Below are 15,667 nucleotides of genomic sequence, written 5' to 3'. Positions count from 1 at the left end.
GGAAATGGGGAACTGGGAGGTTGAACTTTGGCATACGTGGTTCTGGTAGTGATGGGAAGTTTGGTGACACAGTGGAGGGGACAATGGTAGAAATGACTTGCTTAGGAAAAGGAAGGGGATGTATCTGGGACTAGTGATGCAGTGATCTTATTTTATAAATCCAAACTGGATAGTCGTAAATACATCTTAAAAATACTCCAACTTGACATGTGCTTTTTGAAAGCCTTATCACAGTAAATATAGCTCTTTAGGCAAACATGTGCTTTATTAAAGTGATTCGGTTGCCATGACAACATTTTGAGAATTTATAGCTTCTTGTTTTGAGAGGGCTTCATTTCCACTTTCTGAGGCACCAAAATTCAAGGCTAAAGTTCTTATCTGTCTCCAGTCTCATTGTATGAAGAATTTCTGTTGTTTAGAAAATTTAGGCATGTAAAATATACCTTGTGGAATCAGTCTTGTCACATTACAGTCATATGCATTAATTTTAAATGTATATTTTTCAATTTTGAAATGCCCCCATTTAAAATTTTTTATTAACAAAGCTACATAATATTATAGTGTGAGAACCAAAAATAGTCATTCCAAAAACAAGTCTTCCTAACCTTATTCCCTAGTAGTCACCACTTTCCAGTCAAATTAAGACTGAATTTTCTTTAGTATCTCAATCCCTCAACACCATGTTTATGTATGACTTCTTGGTTTGTATTATTACTCGTGTTGTAATTTTGGCTGTGATCAATTGCTTCCTCAATATGGAAGGTAAACTTTTAGCTCTTTTCCCCTCTTCCCCACCCTCACATACATAAATTTCCTTCATTCCCATCTTTCTGTCAAAGTGATAGTTTTACTAATTATATAGCAACTTACGCTAATTTTAGCTTGATCCACATTTGATATATGTATTATTAGAACCATGTTTAAAATATTTACTGGTGAGCAATGTGACATACTATGAATTTGTATTATGATATGTCAATACATTGCATGATGTTTATATCAGGATAAACATATCTAGCTCCTTAAACATTATTGTTAGTGGTGAAAAAAAATTCAAAATCCTTTCATCTAACTTTTTGAAGTATACAGTATATTATTGATATGTCTGTCACTTCCAGTTTTCAAAAGCACACCAAAATGTCTTACTTCTAACTCTAACTTAGTACCCTTTTATTGTGTTTTATTTCTTTCATAACACTTTATTTTCTTTGCATTTAGTGATTGTTGAGGTTTTTGTTTTTGTCTTCCTCTTCTTTTGCTTAATTGTCTTTGTCTATCGCTAATTCATCCTCAAGGTTTTCCCTCATTATTTAATATTTTCTTAATGTCTTTAAACTTTGGGCATTATGTTAATTTCATCTTAAAGAAATGTCCCTTGAAGCCTCTAATCAACTCCAGTCTGGACTATTGCTCTTTAGATCTGCTGCACAGCTTTCATCCTAGAGATTTTCTTTATTTCTCTCTTGTTCTAAATCACCTGTTTTCTTGATATTATTTTCTTTGTTTACTCTCTTATTTTGCTGGATCACAGGAGGCCTCCCCAAGAAGAGTACTTTGGAGGTAAATGATTTGAGTCACTTAGATATTTGAAAATATTCATATTCTTTGTGTGTGTATGTGTGTGTGTGTGTGTATGGTGCTGGGGATTGAACCCAAGGCCTTGTGCAGGTGAGGCAAGCACTCTATCAACCAAGCTATATTCCCATCCCAGTATTCATATTCTTTATACCTGATTTTTATTTTGGTTGTATATAAAGTTTGGAGAAATCATTTTCTCTAAAAATGTCTTGTATTGTTGATAAGAAATCCAATGCAATTCAAGGTTTTTATTCTATTTGGATTCTGAGAAATCTTTTCCTCCCCTCTCTGGAATCTTTTGGAATCATTTCTTTAACCCCAGTATTCTAAAATCTCATAATGATAGACCTTGCTCTGAGTTCATTTTTATTCATGTGAAGGATGAATACTTTTCCATTTTGGGTACTCATACCTTTATGATCAGTGAAACATTTATTATTTTCTTTCTTCTACTTTCTCTGTATTACTTCCTGGAAATGTTATTTTTCACATATTGCTCTCATGACTTTGTTCTCTAATTTTCTTTTATTAATTATTTTCTATGTACTTTCTTGGACATTTTCTCAGTTTAATAACCAGTGAATTTTAAACTTCTGCCATTATATTTTTAATTTTCGAGAGCATATTTTCCATTGAATATTCCTTTTTGGTAGCATCTGGTTTTTGTTTTATAAATGCACTCTCTTCTAGTTTTATTCTTTCTGTGCAGTTAATACATTCATCTATGTTGCATTCTAAAAATTTCTGGTGATCCTTGATGGTTTGCTTATATTTACAAAAAAGATACCAAATACTGACTATACTAAACCCTGTGCATAGATATGACTTACAGACTATGGCTATCAATTAAAGGTGATCTGACTAGGATATTTTGTTGAGAATCTCCTAATATTAGTGTCTTTAGTTGTTTCTTTCTTTTATTTATTTTTTTCTTCCTCTTTGGCTGGTCATATTCCCCAGAAAAGAATCACTTTGTATGATTCTGCTCTTCTATTTAAAGGACATAAACCTGTTTGTCTCTTTGGGATATATGGAGGAAAGAAGGCTAACAGCCTTTTATGTATATAATTATGTATATATTATACATGTATATATATCTGTGTGTTATATATATATGTATATACATATATATATATAATACACACACAACTCTGTGTGTGGTTCTGAGGTTTCAAGTAAAGGGCCTTATACATATCAGGCATGTGCCTTTACCACTGAGCTACAGCTCCAGTACTTTTATTCATATATATCTTTTAGTTGTCAGTGGACCTTCATTTTATTTATATGTGTTGCTGAGAATTGAACCCAGTGCCTCACACATGCCAGGCAAGCACTCTGCCACTAATCTACAACTCTAGCCCCAACAGCTCCAATACTTTTGACATGTATATGTGACATTCATTTAATCTCCACAGTTTTTGCATAGTATGCCTACTCTCTGAGTCCTTTTGTGCTACTGTATCATAACACCCGAGACTGGGTAATTTTAAACAATTGAAGTTTATTTGACCCACGATTTTGGAGGTTAGGAACTTAAACAACAAGGTGCTTACTTGTGATGAGGGACTTTGCTACATTATCCCATAGTGGAATACAGAAAGACAAAAGGGTGTGAGAGATCAAGAGATTGAATTTGCAGCCTCAAGCCCTTTTATTCTTGGCATTAATCCACTCATGAAGGTAGAAGCCTCATAACCTAAACACCTCCTCTTAGGCCCCACCTGCCAATACTATTGCACTGGACCTCAAGTTTCCAATCCATGCTTTTTGAAGAATACATTGAAACCAGAGCACCCACAATCAATATGGGGTTCCAGTTATCCAAATACATTGTTTTACCCTATCTAAAAAGTAATTCTAGATCCTACAATATGTATAATCAGAAAAATAAGAGATTACACTCCATTCATATATGATCTATCAAAATGTATATATGCATTCTACTGTCATGTACAACAAATTAGAACAAATAAAAAATTTTTTTAGGTTAGATACAAAAAAAAGTAATTCTAATTTTCTGCCAGGGTGCTTAGGGTAGGTACCTATGATATGGAATCCATAGAGAGAGGATATAAAACAGTGTGTTATACATAGTCACCTACTTCAGCCTTCAGCAAGTCCTCCAGTTCTAGCCATACTTCATTCCCATTCCAGAGGTGCTATTAAGAAACTATGCCTTTTTAGATGACTATAGTATGAACCAGGTGCTCTTGACATTTCTTTTTGCCAGCTTCGAATCTGCCAGATTCGTTTATCAGTTATTAGGCATCATCCACTTAATAGCTTTGAAAGTTTTGTTGCTGTTGAACTTTCTTCAATTATTTTGTCCCTGTACAGTTTGCTAAAATTTTAAAATGGCATCAAAAAGAAATGGAGATTAAATGTCTTCAGTCTGTCATCTCTATATAAAACTTTTAAGTAGCTAGTTTTTAACAGTTAAAATATACTATATCCATGTTTTAAAGGTAAGTCATCCTATTCACTTTAAATTTAACACCTGTTTAAGTTACTTCATGTTGAATTCCCACTCTTAGTAGGTAACTTGGCCTAAAAGTTTGCATAAAAGCATATTCAATCCTAGCTTTCATGATTTTCTTTCTTCTACCTCACAATTTCTCCATATTGCACTCTGTTCTTTCAAACATTCCTCCTGTGATCTTGATCCTGTCACTCCAGGCCCTTCTGGAATCTTCTCTACCTTAAAGACAAACTAAATGTCCTATTTTCTATTTTTCCGAGCCTGTCCACTTCTTTAACCGCCTATTTATAAGCCTACTAAGTTCCTTAAGTTAAAAAATAAATACACCCAACTGAGCATGGTGGCACATGCCTGTAATCTCAGCTGTATGAAAGGCTAAGGCAAGAGAATCAACAAAAGTTGAAGGCCATTCGGAATTAGACCAGAGACCATGCACCAAATAGAAGACAAAGTAAGACTGAACCTTCATCATGTTGGCTTAGGATCAGATTTCCTTAACAAGACTCCCACAGCACAAGAAATCAAAGTAAGAATCAATAAATGGGATGGACTCAAACTAAAAAGCTTTTTCTCAGCAAAGGAGAAAATCTTTTCCACATGCACTTTAGATAGAGCACTTATTTCCAAAATTTATAAAGAACTTACAAAACTTTACATCAAAAATACAAAGAACCCAATCAATAAATGGGCCAAGGAACTGGACACTTTACAGAAGACATACAGGTGATTAAAAAATATATGAAAAAGTGTTCAGCATCTCTAGTAATTACAGAAATGCAAATTAAAACAACTCTGAGATTTTGTCTTACTCCAGTTAGAATGACTGTTATCAAGAACACAAACAATTATAGATGTTGGCATGGATGTGGGGATAAAGACACACTTTTACATTGCTGGTGGAGTTGCAAATTGGTGCAGCCACTCTGGAAAGCAGTGTGGAAAATCCTCAGAAAGCTTGGAATCGACCTACCTTTTGACCCAGTTACCCCACTTCTTGGTTTATACCCAAAGGACTTAAAATTAGCATACCACAGTAACACAGTCACATCAATGTTTATAGTAGCTCAATTCACAATAGCTAGATTGTGGAACCAATCTAGATGCCCTTCAACTGATGAATGGATAAAGAACTATAGTATATATATACAATGGAATATTATTCAGCCATAAAGAAGAAGAATATTATGGCATTTGCAAATAAATGGATGGAACTGGAGAATATCATGCTGAGTGAAATAAACCAATCCCAAAAAACCAAAGACCAAATGTTTTCCCTGATAAGTGGATGATGATATATCATGGGGGTGGGAGGGGGAGAGAAGAATGGAGGAACTTTAGATTATGCAAAAGGAAATGAGAGGGAGGGGCACATGAAAAATGGTGGAATGAGACAGACATCATTACCCTATGGACTTGCATGATTACACGAATTGTGTGAATCTACATCGTGCACAGCCATAGAAACAAAATGATATACCCTATTTGTGTACAATGAATCAAAATGCAGACTGTAAAAAATAAAAAGTAAATAAATAATTTTTTAAAAACCCAACAACTTAGACTGGGAAAAGTTTATTTGAAGCTCATGGTTTCAGATATTCAGTCCATGGTCAGCCTACTCCATTTATTTTGGCCTAATGTGAAGCAGAGCATCATGGAGGAAGTCTCTGGCAAAATGTACTGTGCACCTCAGTGCCTCAGTTCCCATGGCAGCTGGGAAGCAGAAAAAGGTCAAGTTCAGGGGACAATGAACCCTTCAATGGCATCTCCCAGTGACCCATCTCCTCTAGTCACACCCACCTGACTACAACTACCCAGCCAGTTAGTCCATTCAACCTATTAGCTCACAGTTCCCATAAAGGTAATCATCTTCTCTCTGAATATTCCTACATTAACACAGGAGCTTTTGGGAGACACGTCCTATCCAAACCATAACAATATCAGAGAATAAGTACAATTAAATTAATGTAGTTTTGGCCAAATAAAGCACTATAAATCATCGAACCTTAATTCTCTGTGTTCTCAAATAATGGTTCAACAGAGAGAAAATATACATGTACTTCATATCTCTCTTACGATCTAGAAGGAAATTGTTCTTCACTGCTCTCACCAACACTGGACATTCAGAAGCACTTGCTAAATAATTTCATTTATCTATAGTCAGTTTAAAATTTCTCTAACTTGGTCTCATTGAAAAATAGAATTTAGTGCTTCACAATAAACTGGAATTTTATAAAGAATAAAAAATAGTATCAAATTGTATCATATATGCAAAAACTACCAATAAAAACTGGTAATAGAAAAAAAAAGTTGAAGGCCAGCCTGAGCAATGTAGTGAGACCCTGTCTCAAAAATGTAAAAAGGGGTGCTAGGATTGTAGCTCAGTGGTAGAATGCTTGCCTAGCACATGTGAGGCACTGGGTTCAATCTTCAGCACCATATAAAAACAAACAGGGGTTAAATTCTTTAAAAAAAAAAAAAAAAAAAAAAGTAAAAAAGGGCTGGAGATATAGCACAGTAGAAGAGTACATCTGGGTTCAATTCCTAGTGCTACAAAAATATAAATAAACCACTTTCCTTAAACCCTAAATTTCTTTTTAAAATATTTTTACTTCCTGTTTTCTCTCTTTAATTCTATGCATAGTCTTCTTTAATTTTTTTTGAAAGTCATCTTCTAAGCAAAACTGTCTACACCTTTTTGACCATACTTTGCTTGACTAACCCTTTCCCTGTCATATCTTGTTTTCTTTTTCTTCCCTAATTCTTGTCTTGTTCTTGTTTTACCTCTCATTTCCCTCCCATCCCTCTTTTCACATGCCCCTTACATGTGGGCATCTACTTCCTTATGCCACCCAGAGAAGAAAGCTGCTGAAAGTTCACAGAGACCTACTAATGTTCATACAGGACTTGCTGATTTTTGAGGCATTTTCTTGCTTTAAAAGTGACATGATTCTTAGACAAAATTGTCATGATATTAACATAGTTTATCTTTTCATATTTAGGCAGGTGCAGTAAAGGATTATATTAAGATGATGCTTCAGAATGATTCACTTAAGTTTCTGGTTTTTGCTCACCATTTAAGCATGCTCCAAGCTTGCACAGAAGCAGTCATTGAAAACAAGGTATGTTGCCATTTTTCTGTAAAATCATTTTTGTAATGCAAATTGGTACTATTCTAAACATTACTTGTAGCTTCATAATTCAGGTAGGATTTTTCCCCTTCAGAGGATGTTTTATAAAATTTATTATTTTAGAAATAATGTATTATTAAATTTTCCTTGCAAATTATACTAATACTATATTATTATGATATGCTATTTTATCTTTCATGCCAATTTTTGAATTTTCCTCTGATCAGTTTATCTGAATTGATTAACGATAAACTGCCTTGATAGCAATAATGTGAATTCTTTTTTTTTTCATAGGTATACCATTTGAGAATAGTGTGTTCTGAAACACAATTAAAAGTTAAAATTTTTGTTTACCTGCATGGTGGCCTTTCAATGTGGGTTATGTAGACCAAAAAAAGGGAATCTAGCCAGTATTATCAACCCAGTTATTATACCTCTTAAACTTCCAGGCAGCATAGTCTATAGAAAATGATTAAGATTTAGTATAGATGAATTTGAAACATGTGGCCCATGTAACTTATCAGATTAGCTCCACCAAATAAGATGGCTGTACCACATTTTCTTAGATCCACCTTAATTTCCAATAGTGCTGTCAAAGACAGTACCATCCTTTTTTTTTTTTTCTGTTTATACCTGTCATCTGTTCTCTTCAAATGATGAGAGCTTCTAGGGATGTTCAGAAATGGCCAAAAGAAATTCTCTGATAAATATGTGAACTCAATAGACATGTAAGAACAAAGCCACTTGTCATTATAGGTCAATTTTTTAAATCCAGGAATGAAAACTTTTTTTTAAACTTTGTATAATTTTTTAAGCATTAACTAGTATGTTTAGTAACATTAGCCAAAGAAGTAGTCCTAGTGTATCCTCCATAGAAGCAAATAGATAAAATGTAATAAAATGTTACACATTAAAAGATATTTTCCCATGATTAATTCTATAGTATCTATAAAACACCCTGTGAGGAATAAACTTAGAAATAATTTTAAGTGATAGAACAGTAAAATTAGATTCATAATATTTTCTTATTTTGATTCTATTACACTTTAAAATTACCAGAATCTGTTCTAAGTATATATCAGAATCTGTCTCCTTTTCCCACATTCATTTTACTAATTGTGTTCACAATCTCATTTATCTTTACTAAGTTTTACTAAAAGTTAAAAATATAGGTATTCATGCAGTGGAAGGTGATTTTCTCCCAAACTTTCCTAAGAACTGTGTAGTTTTTTAAAAGTGAATATTCCTATGTCTCAACTATTTAAGGCAATGTTTTTCTGTAGAAGTGCATATTTGATTGACACTGTTTGAAATTTAGGGCTTACACTTATTTTTATGAAGTTGGGTTATGAGTTCTTTTTAGCTTTTCAAACACACTCTTTGTTCCTTTTTCACAACTCAAATTATTCTTAAAGACAGCACTGAAATTCTCTGGAACCCCCAATAAAACCGGAAGGTGTTGTCTCTTTCTTCTCTGAGAGGACCCACTCTCTCCCTTTCTCCTTAGAGATTGTATCCTTTTTCCTTTCCCTTTTCCATCTAATACACTTTTGCCTGCTATTAAAAAAAAAAAAAAATAGCACTGTTCGTTTAATAATATTTTTCAACTTCTTAAAAAATGTATGTGGTTATCTCATTTCACCACCTGAATGGAGATGATCATTATTATATATTTCTTTGAAGTCTACTATTGTGAAAAAAGAGAACTCAAATGGTAGATTAAAAGCAGTACTTCCTAGTTAATATTTGAGCTAATGTCAGTAATACATGCAGTACTCTTCATGAATGGATCCTTACTATGTGGGCAGAATCATCTTTGTTCTTTTTACCATGTCTGACTTTGCTTTTAATTTGCAATTATTGATCCTGTAGCTTTAAAGTTAGTCTGATCCATTGTTTAAAGGTTGCATATCAGTTTATATGGAATTTTGCTAAAAATAACTATTAGCTTAAGTCATGAAAGGTTTGTGGAGCTTCTGTTGTATACAAGGCATTTCCCTTGGTATAGATGGTATAAAGATGAATTAGACATAGACCCTATCTTTAAGTAGCCTTTTCGTTAAAAAATAAGAAATCGCCATACTATAAAAAGCTGTGGGCTGGGGAGATAGCTCAGCTTGTAGAGTGTTTGCCTCGCAAGCACAAGGCCCTGAGTTCAATCCCCAGTACCGCAAAAAAAAAAAAAAAAAAAAAAAAGCTATTAAGAAACTTGGTTAATAATCTTCTTATAAAACATTTGCAACCTGTCATCTTAAATAATTTCCATTATTTTGTATGGTCATAAAATAAGCTGTACAGTTTATAATATGAGAAGGGTACATAGGGACTTGGCCTAATTTTGTCATTTACCTTGTTGATGCCAGACTCGTTACATTAGGATAGATGGAAGTGTTCCATCTTCAGAAAGGATACATCTGGTTAATCAATTTCAAAAGGATCCTGATACCCGTGTGGCTATTCTAAGCATTCAGGCTGCTGGGCAGGTAAGAAATTTCAAGTCTCAATTTGATATGAAAATTTCATTGAGATAATAAAAAGGCCATTAACCTTAACTGGTCTTTCTGTAAGTAACTTTATATCTGGATTCTAGTTTTAATACTTGTTCTATTTCCGAGAATGCTAAAAAGCATAATAGAAAGAAGCCTCAACATCTTTGATCAAATCTTCCTAAATTTTCAAGTAAAGAATTTCACAGAAGAGTATAGTTAACTTGATTGTAGTGCTTTTCTATGATCTTTTTCCTTCCTTTGAATTTGCATAGAATTTTCTGAAAACTTTGTTATACCATTTATCTTACTTGTTTGTGTTTCATTAATCTGTGAGACAACATGACCTAGGGGGGAAGAATTCTTCTGTCCCAGAACTTGTTATAGAGTGCTCTGATTTGCAAGTAAATAAAAACTCAGACTAAGAGTGACTTAAATACGTAAAGTTTCATTCTCTCTTACAGAGAGTCCAATCCTAGTACGGTGGTTCCACAAAAATCCTTAGGACCCATGCCCTTTCTAGCTTTTTGCTTTACCACTCCACAAAAGTATCTGTTATCTAAGGGGGCTGCTAGAACTCCTTCATCATATCTATAATCCAGACAATTGCCTGGAGGAAGACACACTACATCTTCTCACTGGCTTGCAGTTAGTCCCATGGCCACACCAAACTGCAAGGGAAGCTGGAAAGAGTAGTCTTTATTCCAGGTAGCCCTGCTAAATTTCAGGTGTTATGTTACAGTGGAATAAAAGAATAAATATTAGAGAAAGCAATGGCAGTCATAACCACACTAAATATGAGGGGATCTTTCTGGACTTTTCTTCTACTGTATTCTAAAATATTCATATATAAGTGTCTTAAGTCAGTACATTTAACATACAGAAAACTAATTGAGAATACTTCTGTGCCTGCAACCTAATATATAGCAAAGATCTGCTTTTACTCAACTAAATGATTTATATAAAATTGTATATAGAGAGAAACTCTGAGGATGAAGCATTTCTGGAACTTATCAGGAGTTTGAACCAAAGGGAGGGTTGTCTCAATACTTCCTTCATGTTGGAATAAATGTCCAGTAATCTTAGCTCAGTATCTGTTAGAGTATTCCAATCATAGAAATATTAAGAAAAGCTTAAGATTAGAAATGCAGTACTCACAGCAAGAGAGGTGATAAGTAGGAGAAAACAAGGCAGGATAGCCTAGGACTTTTTAAAATTAAAAATACAATTAAAAATTAATGACTTTTTGAAATTAAGAGTATATAAGGCATTCCCATTTTATTCAAAGCTGTGTTCCCAAAGACCTATTATAATTCAAGACTTATACCCCAAAGACTAACATCTTCATAGGAATAAGGGGAAGTAGGAAGGACTTTGTCCTTAGCACTGAGAATCTTACATTACAGTTTAACAGCTCTTAGGGTGACATTGATCTTGCCATCATATCTTCCCTTTATTCCTGATGCTTTTTACAAGCTTAAAGGCATTCCTACTTATTTTTTAGCATTACCTCTAATATTTGATAGCACATTTGATTCTAAGTAGCCATGTATTTTAACACTGTGTTTATTCAACTCTGTCTATGGTTTTGTTACTTCTGATCTATGTTATAAAATGACTGGCTTTCAGTGAAACTTTCAGCTTGAGATCTAGTGCTTCATTTAATGACTGCTAATCTGACTTTGTTATATGACATAAACATATTTTAAGTTAAAATAACATCATCACAAAAGTCACTCACTCTCAGAAGTTTCAGTGCATGTGAACAACAGCATGGATTAGACCATACTCCTAAAGCTTGGAAGATTTTTTGCCTACTACCTAACATCATTTACTACTTACTATTAGTATGGCCATAGCATAAGCATTGTTTACATTTCAGTCAGTCTACAAACTTTAACATCATGCATTTTTGACACAATGTTTATTTGAGAAGATTTGCATTATTTCATATATTGATCATACAATAGAACAGTTAGTATTTTACATCATAGTATTTCAAATTCATGCGAAATGCAATTACACAAAACAATGCAGTTGCATTATATGTATTAAGACATAAAGTAGTAAACTTCAGTGTTTTCAGGTTGTATCATGAGAAATTTCACAGGGAGGAAAAAGTATGACTAAAGACGTGATTTTCTTACTTTATAGCACTGCAGTTTGAATTAAATAGAGAGAATGTTGATACTCTGCCTAGTTGCTATGGATAACCATGTGTTAGAAAGTATATTCTCCTTTATAATATATTTAATTAGATTTTCCAGAGTTAAAGTGAATCCAGTCTTCATCAAAGGATAAAGTGATTTTGTTTATGTATATCTATCAACCTGATTTTTGAAAAACAGAATGTCTTTGAAATGTATTTTTTGTAATTCACCTGGCTGTCTTGCAATCTTTTAACTTCCATCATTTGAATCTTCTTAATTTTACTTAAAATGAACAACTGATTTGTTTTTAAGTCCTCTTGATGATCTCCATTTAACATATTCAGAAGGACTTTATTGTATATGACTCTTGTGTTACAATTTTCATTTTATTTGCATCTCAGTTTCTTTACTATCTTTTGCTTAGGGTTTAACATTTACTGCTGCAAGTCATGTTGTGTTTGCTGAGTTGTACTGGGACCCTGGACATATAAAACAAGCTGAAGACCGTGCTCATCGAATTGGACAGTGCAGTTCTGTGAACATTCACTACCTTATTGCAAATGGGACTCTAGACACCCTTATGTGGGGAATGTTGAATCGAAAGGTAAAGCTTACATTTAAACCTAGTTATTAACATGCTTATTATGGTCTATAGCCTGAATCAGTAAAGAAGCTGAGATTTATGGGCTGGACTTGTGGCTCAGTGGTAGAGCACCTGCCTGGCATGTGTGAGGCCCTGGGTTCGATCCTCAGCACCACATGTAGATAAATAAATTAAATAAAAAGATCCATTGGCAACTAAAATATATTTTAAAAAAAGAAGCTGAGATTTAATGTCTTCAGGCAAAGTATACCAAGAAAATGATAATAGAGACCAAGTTCAGAAATATCTTCAATTAATAGTACCCTACCTGCTATCTTCTGAAATAAGAGAGGCATGAACTTACATGTATTCCTATTATTTTCCAAGCCCTTCTGATACTATTTTATTTATTTTTAATTTTTATATTGCAGTGCTAGGGATTGAACTCAAGGTCTCACACATGCAAGGCAGGTACTTTACCACTGCTTCTACTACTTCAGAAGCTAGAAGGATAGGATCAGCCAGCAAGGAACCTAATGTTTGAAACTGCAAGTTCTTTTTGTAGCCTAAGACTAAATCCTTTCCAGAAAGATTCTTGAGTTCCCAACTAATATTAGGCAAAGGACAACCTAACCCAGATCCTAGAAAAGGTAGGAATGAGCTGGGTGTGGCGGGACACACCTGTAATCCCAGTGACTCAGGAGACTGAGGCAGGATCACAAGTTAAAGACTAGTCTGGGCAAGTTAGTAAGACCCCGTCTCAAAATAAAAATAAAACGGACCAAGGATGTAGCTCAGTGGAAAAGTGCACCTGGGTCCATTCCTCAGTACCCAAAAGAAAAGGTAGGAATAGCATTATTTGCTCTGTTCTCTGAGCTATCTCTTCTCCCCAATCTTGAAGGATGTTTATAGAAAGGGCTTGACTAAGTATTAGAGTATTTCTGTCTTGGTAAGGGCTTCTGTGACACAGTACTATATACTGGTGGCACATAAACAAAAGAAATTTATTTATCACAGTTGTTGGAAGTTTGAGATCAGCATGCCAAAATGGTCAGATTCTGATGAGGGCCCTCTTCCAAGTTGTAGTCTGCTAGCTTCCTATATCCTCACATGATAGAAAGAAAACAGGAGGGCTCTCTGGGGTCCGTTTTATAATATTCCCATTCATGAAGGGAATTATATTATGACATAGTCATTTCCCAAAGTTTCCACCTCCTGATATCATCACATTGGGAGTTAGAATTACAAAGTAATGAATTGCAGGGGCAGCATAAATATTCCATTCTATTACAGTGTTTTTCAATCAGTGAGTATAGATATTCAAAATGGCCAATTATCTCCAGGTTAAAATTCAAAGCATATAAATATTAAAATAAAAGCTTTTATGAGAAAAGCAAATAGTATAAAGTTTCTAGTTGGACCTTTCCCTCATTAAGCATAGAAATCATTGAGATAGCAATTTGGTTGTAATTTTGAATATCTGTATTACTAAAGCCCATGATATATTGGAACAGTAAGATTCTCTTAGTGGATAATTTGGGGCTTAAATGCAAAGTCAAGTTACTATTTAGTGAATGCTGTGAGTTAAACTGTTGTAAAATTCATGTGTTTTTCCATCTTACAGGTCCAGGTCACTGGGAGCACATTGAATGGTCGGAAGGAACAACTTCAGGCCGAGGAAGGTGATAAGGAAAAGTGGGATTTCCTGCAGTTTGCTGAAGCGTGGACTCCAAATGACAATTTTGAAGAGCTCAGGAAGGAAGTTTTGTTCACTCATGTAAGATGATTTGCTCTTTTCTACTTTTTTTTAATATCCTGAAAGCATAACTTTATCTTATATGATTTTAAATAGTAACTCTCAATTATTCAATGCTCTTGAAAGGAGACTTCACTTAAAGCTGAAAAACCCATATACCAAAAATTAACATTGATAGGATGAAAATACAGGCTACAGTGGCTTGTATTTTCTAACAGTTTCAGCCCTTATGATTCAACTCATTAGATTAACAAACTCAATGGAATCCCACTTTCAGAAGAAAATATGGGAGACTCTCTTTATGACTGAAAGTAGGAGAAGGTAAATGAAATTAGCCTCAAATAATAAAGGAATGAGCAATATATTTGTCTAGATCAAAATCAAAAACTTTTGTTATATAAAATGTTCTGTAAATAAGTCAGAGACTGAGTAAAGACTTTTGAAATACAATGTCTAAAGTATATATGAAATTTATACAACTCAATAAAACACAAGAAAATCAACAGAAAAATAGACAAAGACTCTATAAGAGGAGACCTTCACAACCCATAAATACAAGAAGTTCCACCTTACTAAAATAAGTCAAATTGTAAAGATAACTTTTTTATTTGCAACTAGTAAATAATCTGTGGTGTGATAATTTCAAATCATGTGTCCACTCTCTTCCCAAAATCTTTCATTCAGTGGTTTTAGCACTCACTGATAATTTTTGCCTGAAACATTTCAAAATGGTGGTTTTCTAATTCTGTCATTGCTTCCATACTTATTAGCTGTCATTTTTCTACAAAGAATAAATTTATTTCCCCTCCTTTAAAAAAGTACCAGTATAAATTTAGGATTCTTTTATTTTTATTATTAATATTTAATGCATTATAATCCTTCACTTTTTTTTTTTTCAAACTTAGATCTGTCCTGTGAAATCTCCTTTAAAAAAAAAAACCAAAAAAAAAAAAACCACTTCCACAATTCTCTGAGTGCTTCCTTCTTGTCTTCTGGCAAACAAAATATTCCAGATTCACCTTGAGTTTTCTTTGCCCCAGGCTTGGAACTGGCCATTTCTTTAATGGGCCTTTGTTCTCTTTACAATGAAATAATATTTAAAAATTAGGATTTAAAAAATTCTTTTGTGTTACCATTGCTTCTAGACTGTTTTTAATATACAAAGCTATATATAAACATATGCATTTGAAAGTAAAAATAGATATGTATGTGTATTTTTAAGTCATAAAATCCTACTAATAGCTGCAGTTAGATTCCAGCATCAAGTTCTACATCTTTTCCATCTGTCTATACAAATAAAAATATGATATTTTCCTTATCCAACAATGAGAATTCTGATTCATGCCATCATCAACATATTTACTCAATAGGTAAATAGATATATAAATTATCATAAAGTACTATATAGAACTCAATGTGAATAAATTAGATTTATATGTATCAACATGACCAGACCTGAAAAAAAAATGTTATTTTTTAAAGAATAAGAATGTTCATACCTATG

General features: G+C 33.5%; 1 protein-coding gene across 3 annotated transcripts in view; it reads left to right on the top strand.

Moving 5' to 3' along the window:
- Positions 1–15,667, top strand: part of Zranb3 (zinc finger RANBP2-type containing 3) — a 303,506-nt gene that overhangs the window by 225,489 nt on the left and 62,350 nt on the right. For all 3 annotated transcript variants that reach the window (XM_047547212.1, XM_047547213.1, XM_047547214.1), the window contains 4 exons: positions 7,060–7,179; positions 9,552–9,671; positions 12,249–12,428; positions 14,032–14,184. In XM_047547212.1, coding sequence (XP_047403168.1) covers positions 7,060–7,179; positions 9,552–9,671; positions 12,249–12,428; positions 14,032–14,184 — 573 coding nt within the window. The remainder of the gene's footprint in view (positions 1–7,059; positions 7,180–9,551; positions 9,672–12,248; positions 12,429–14,031; positions 14,185–15,667) is intronic.

This window comes from Sciurus carolinensis, chromosome 3 (assembly GCF_902686445.1).
Source record: "Sciurus carolinensis chromosome 3, mSciCar1.2, whole genome shotgun sequence".
In the NCBI taxonomy this organism is placed as follows: domain Eukaryota; kingdom Metazoa; phylum Chordata; class Mammalia; order Rodentia; family Sciuridae; genus Sciurus; species Sciurus carolinensis.
The sequence above is the reverse complement of the archived record's forward strand: the minus strand, read 5'-3'. Positions and strand labels throughout refer to the sequence as shown.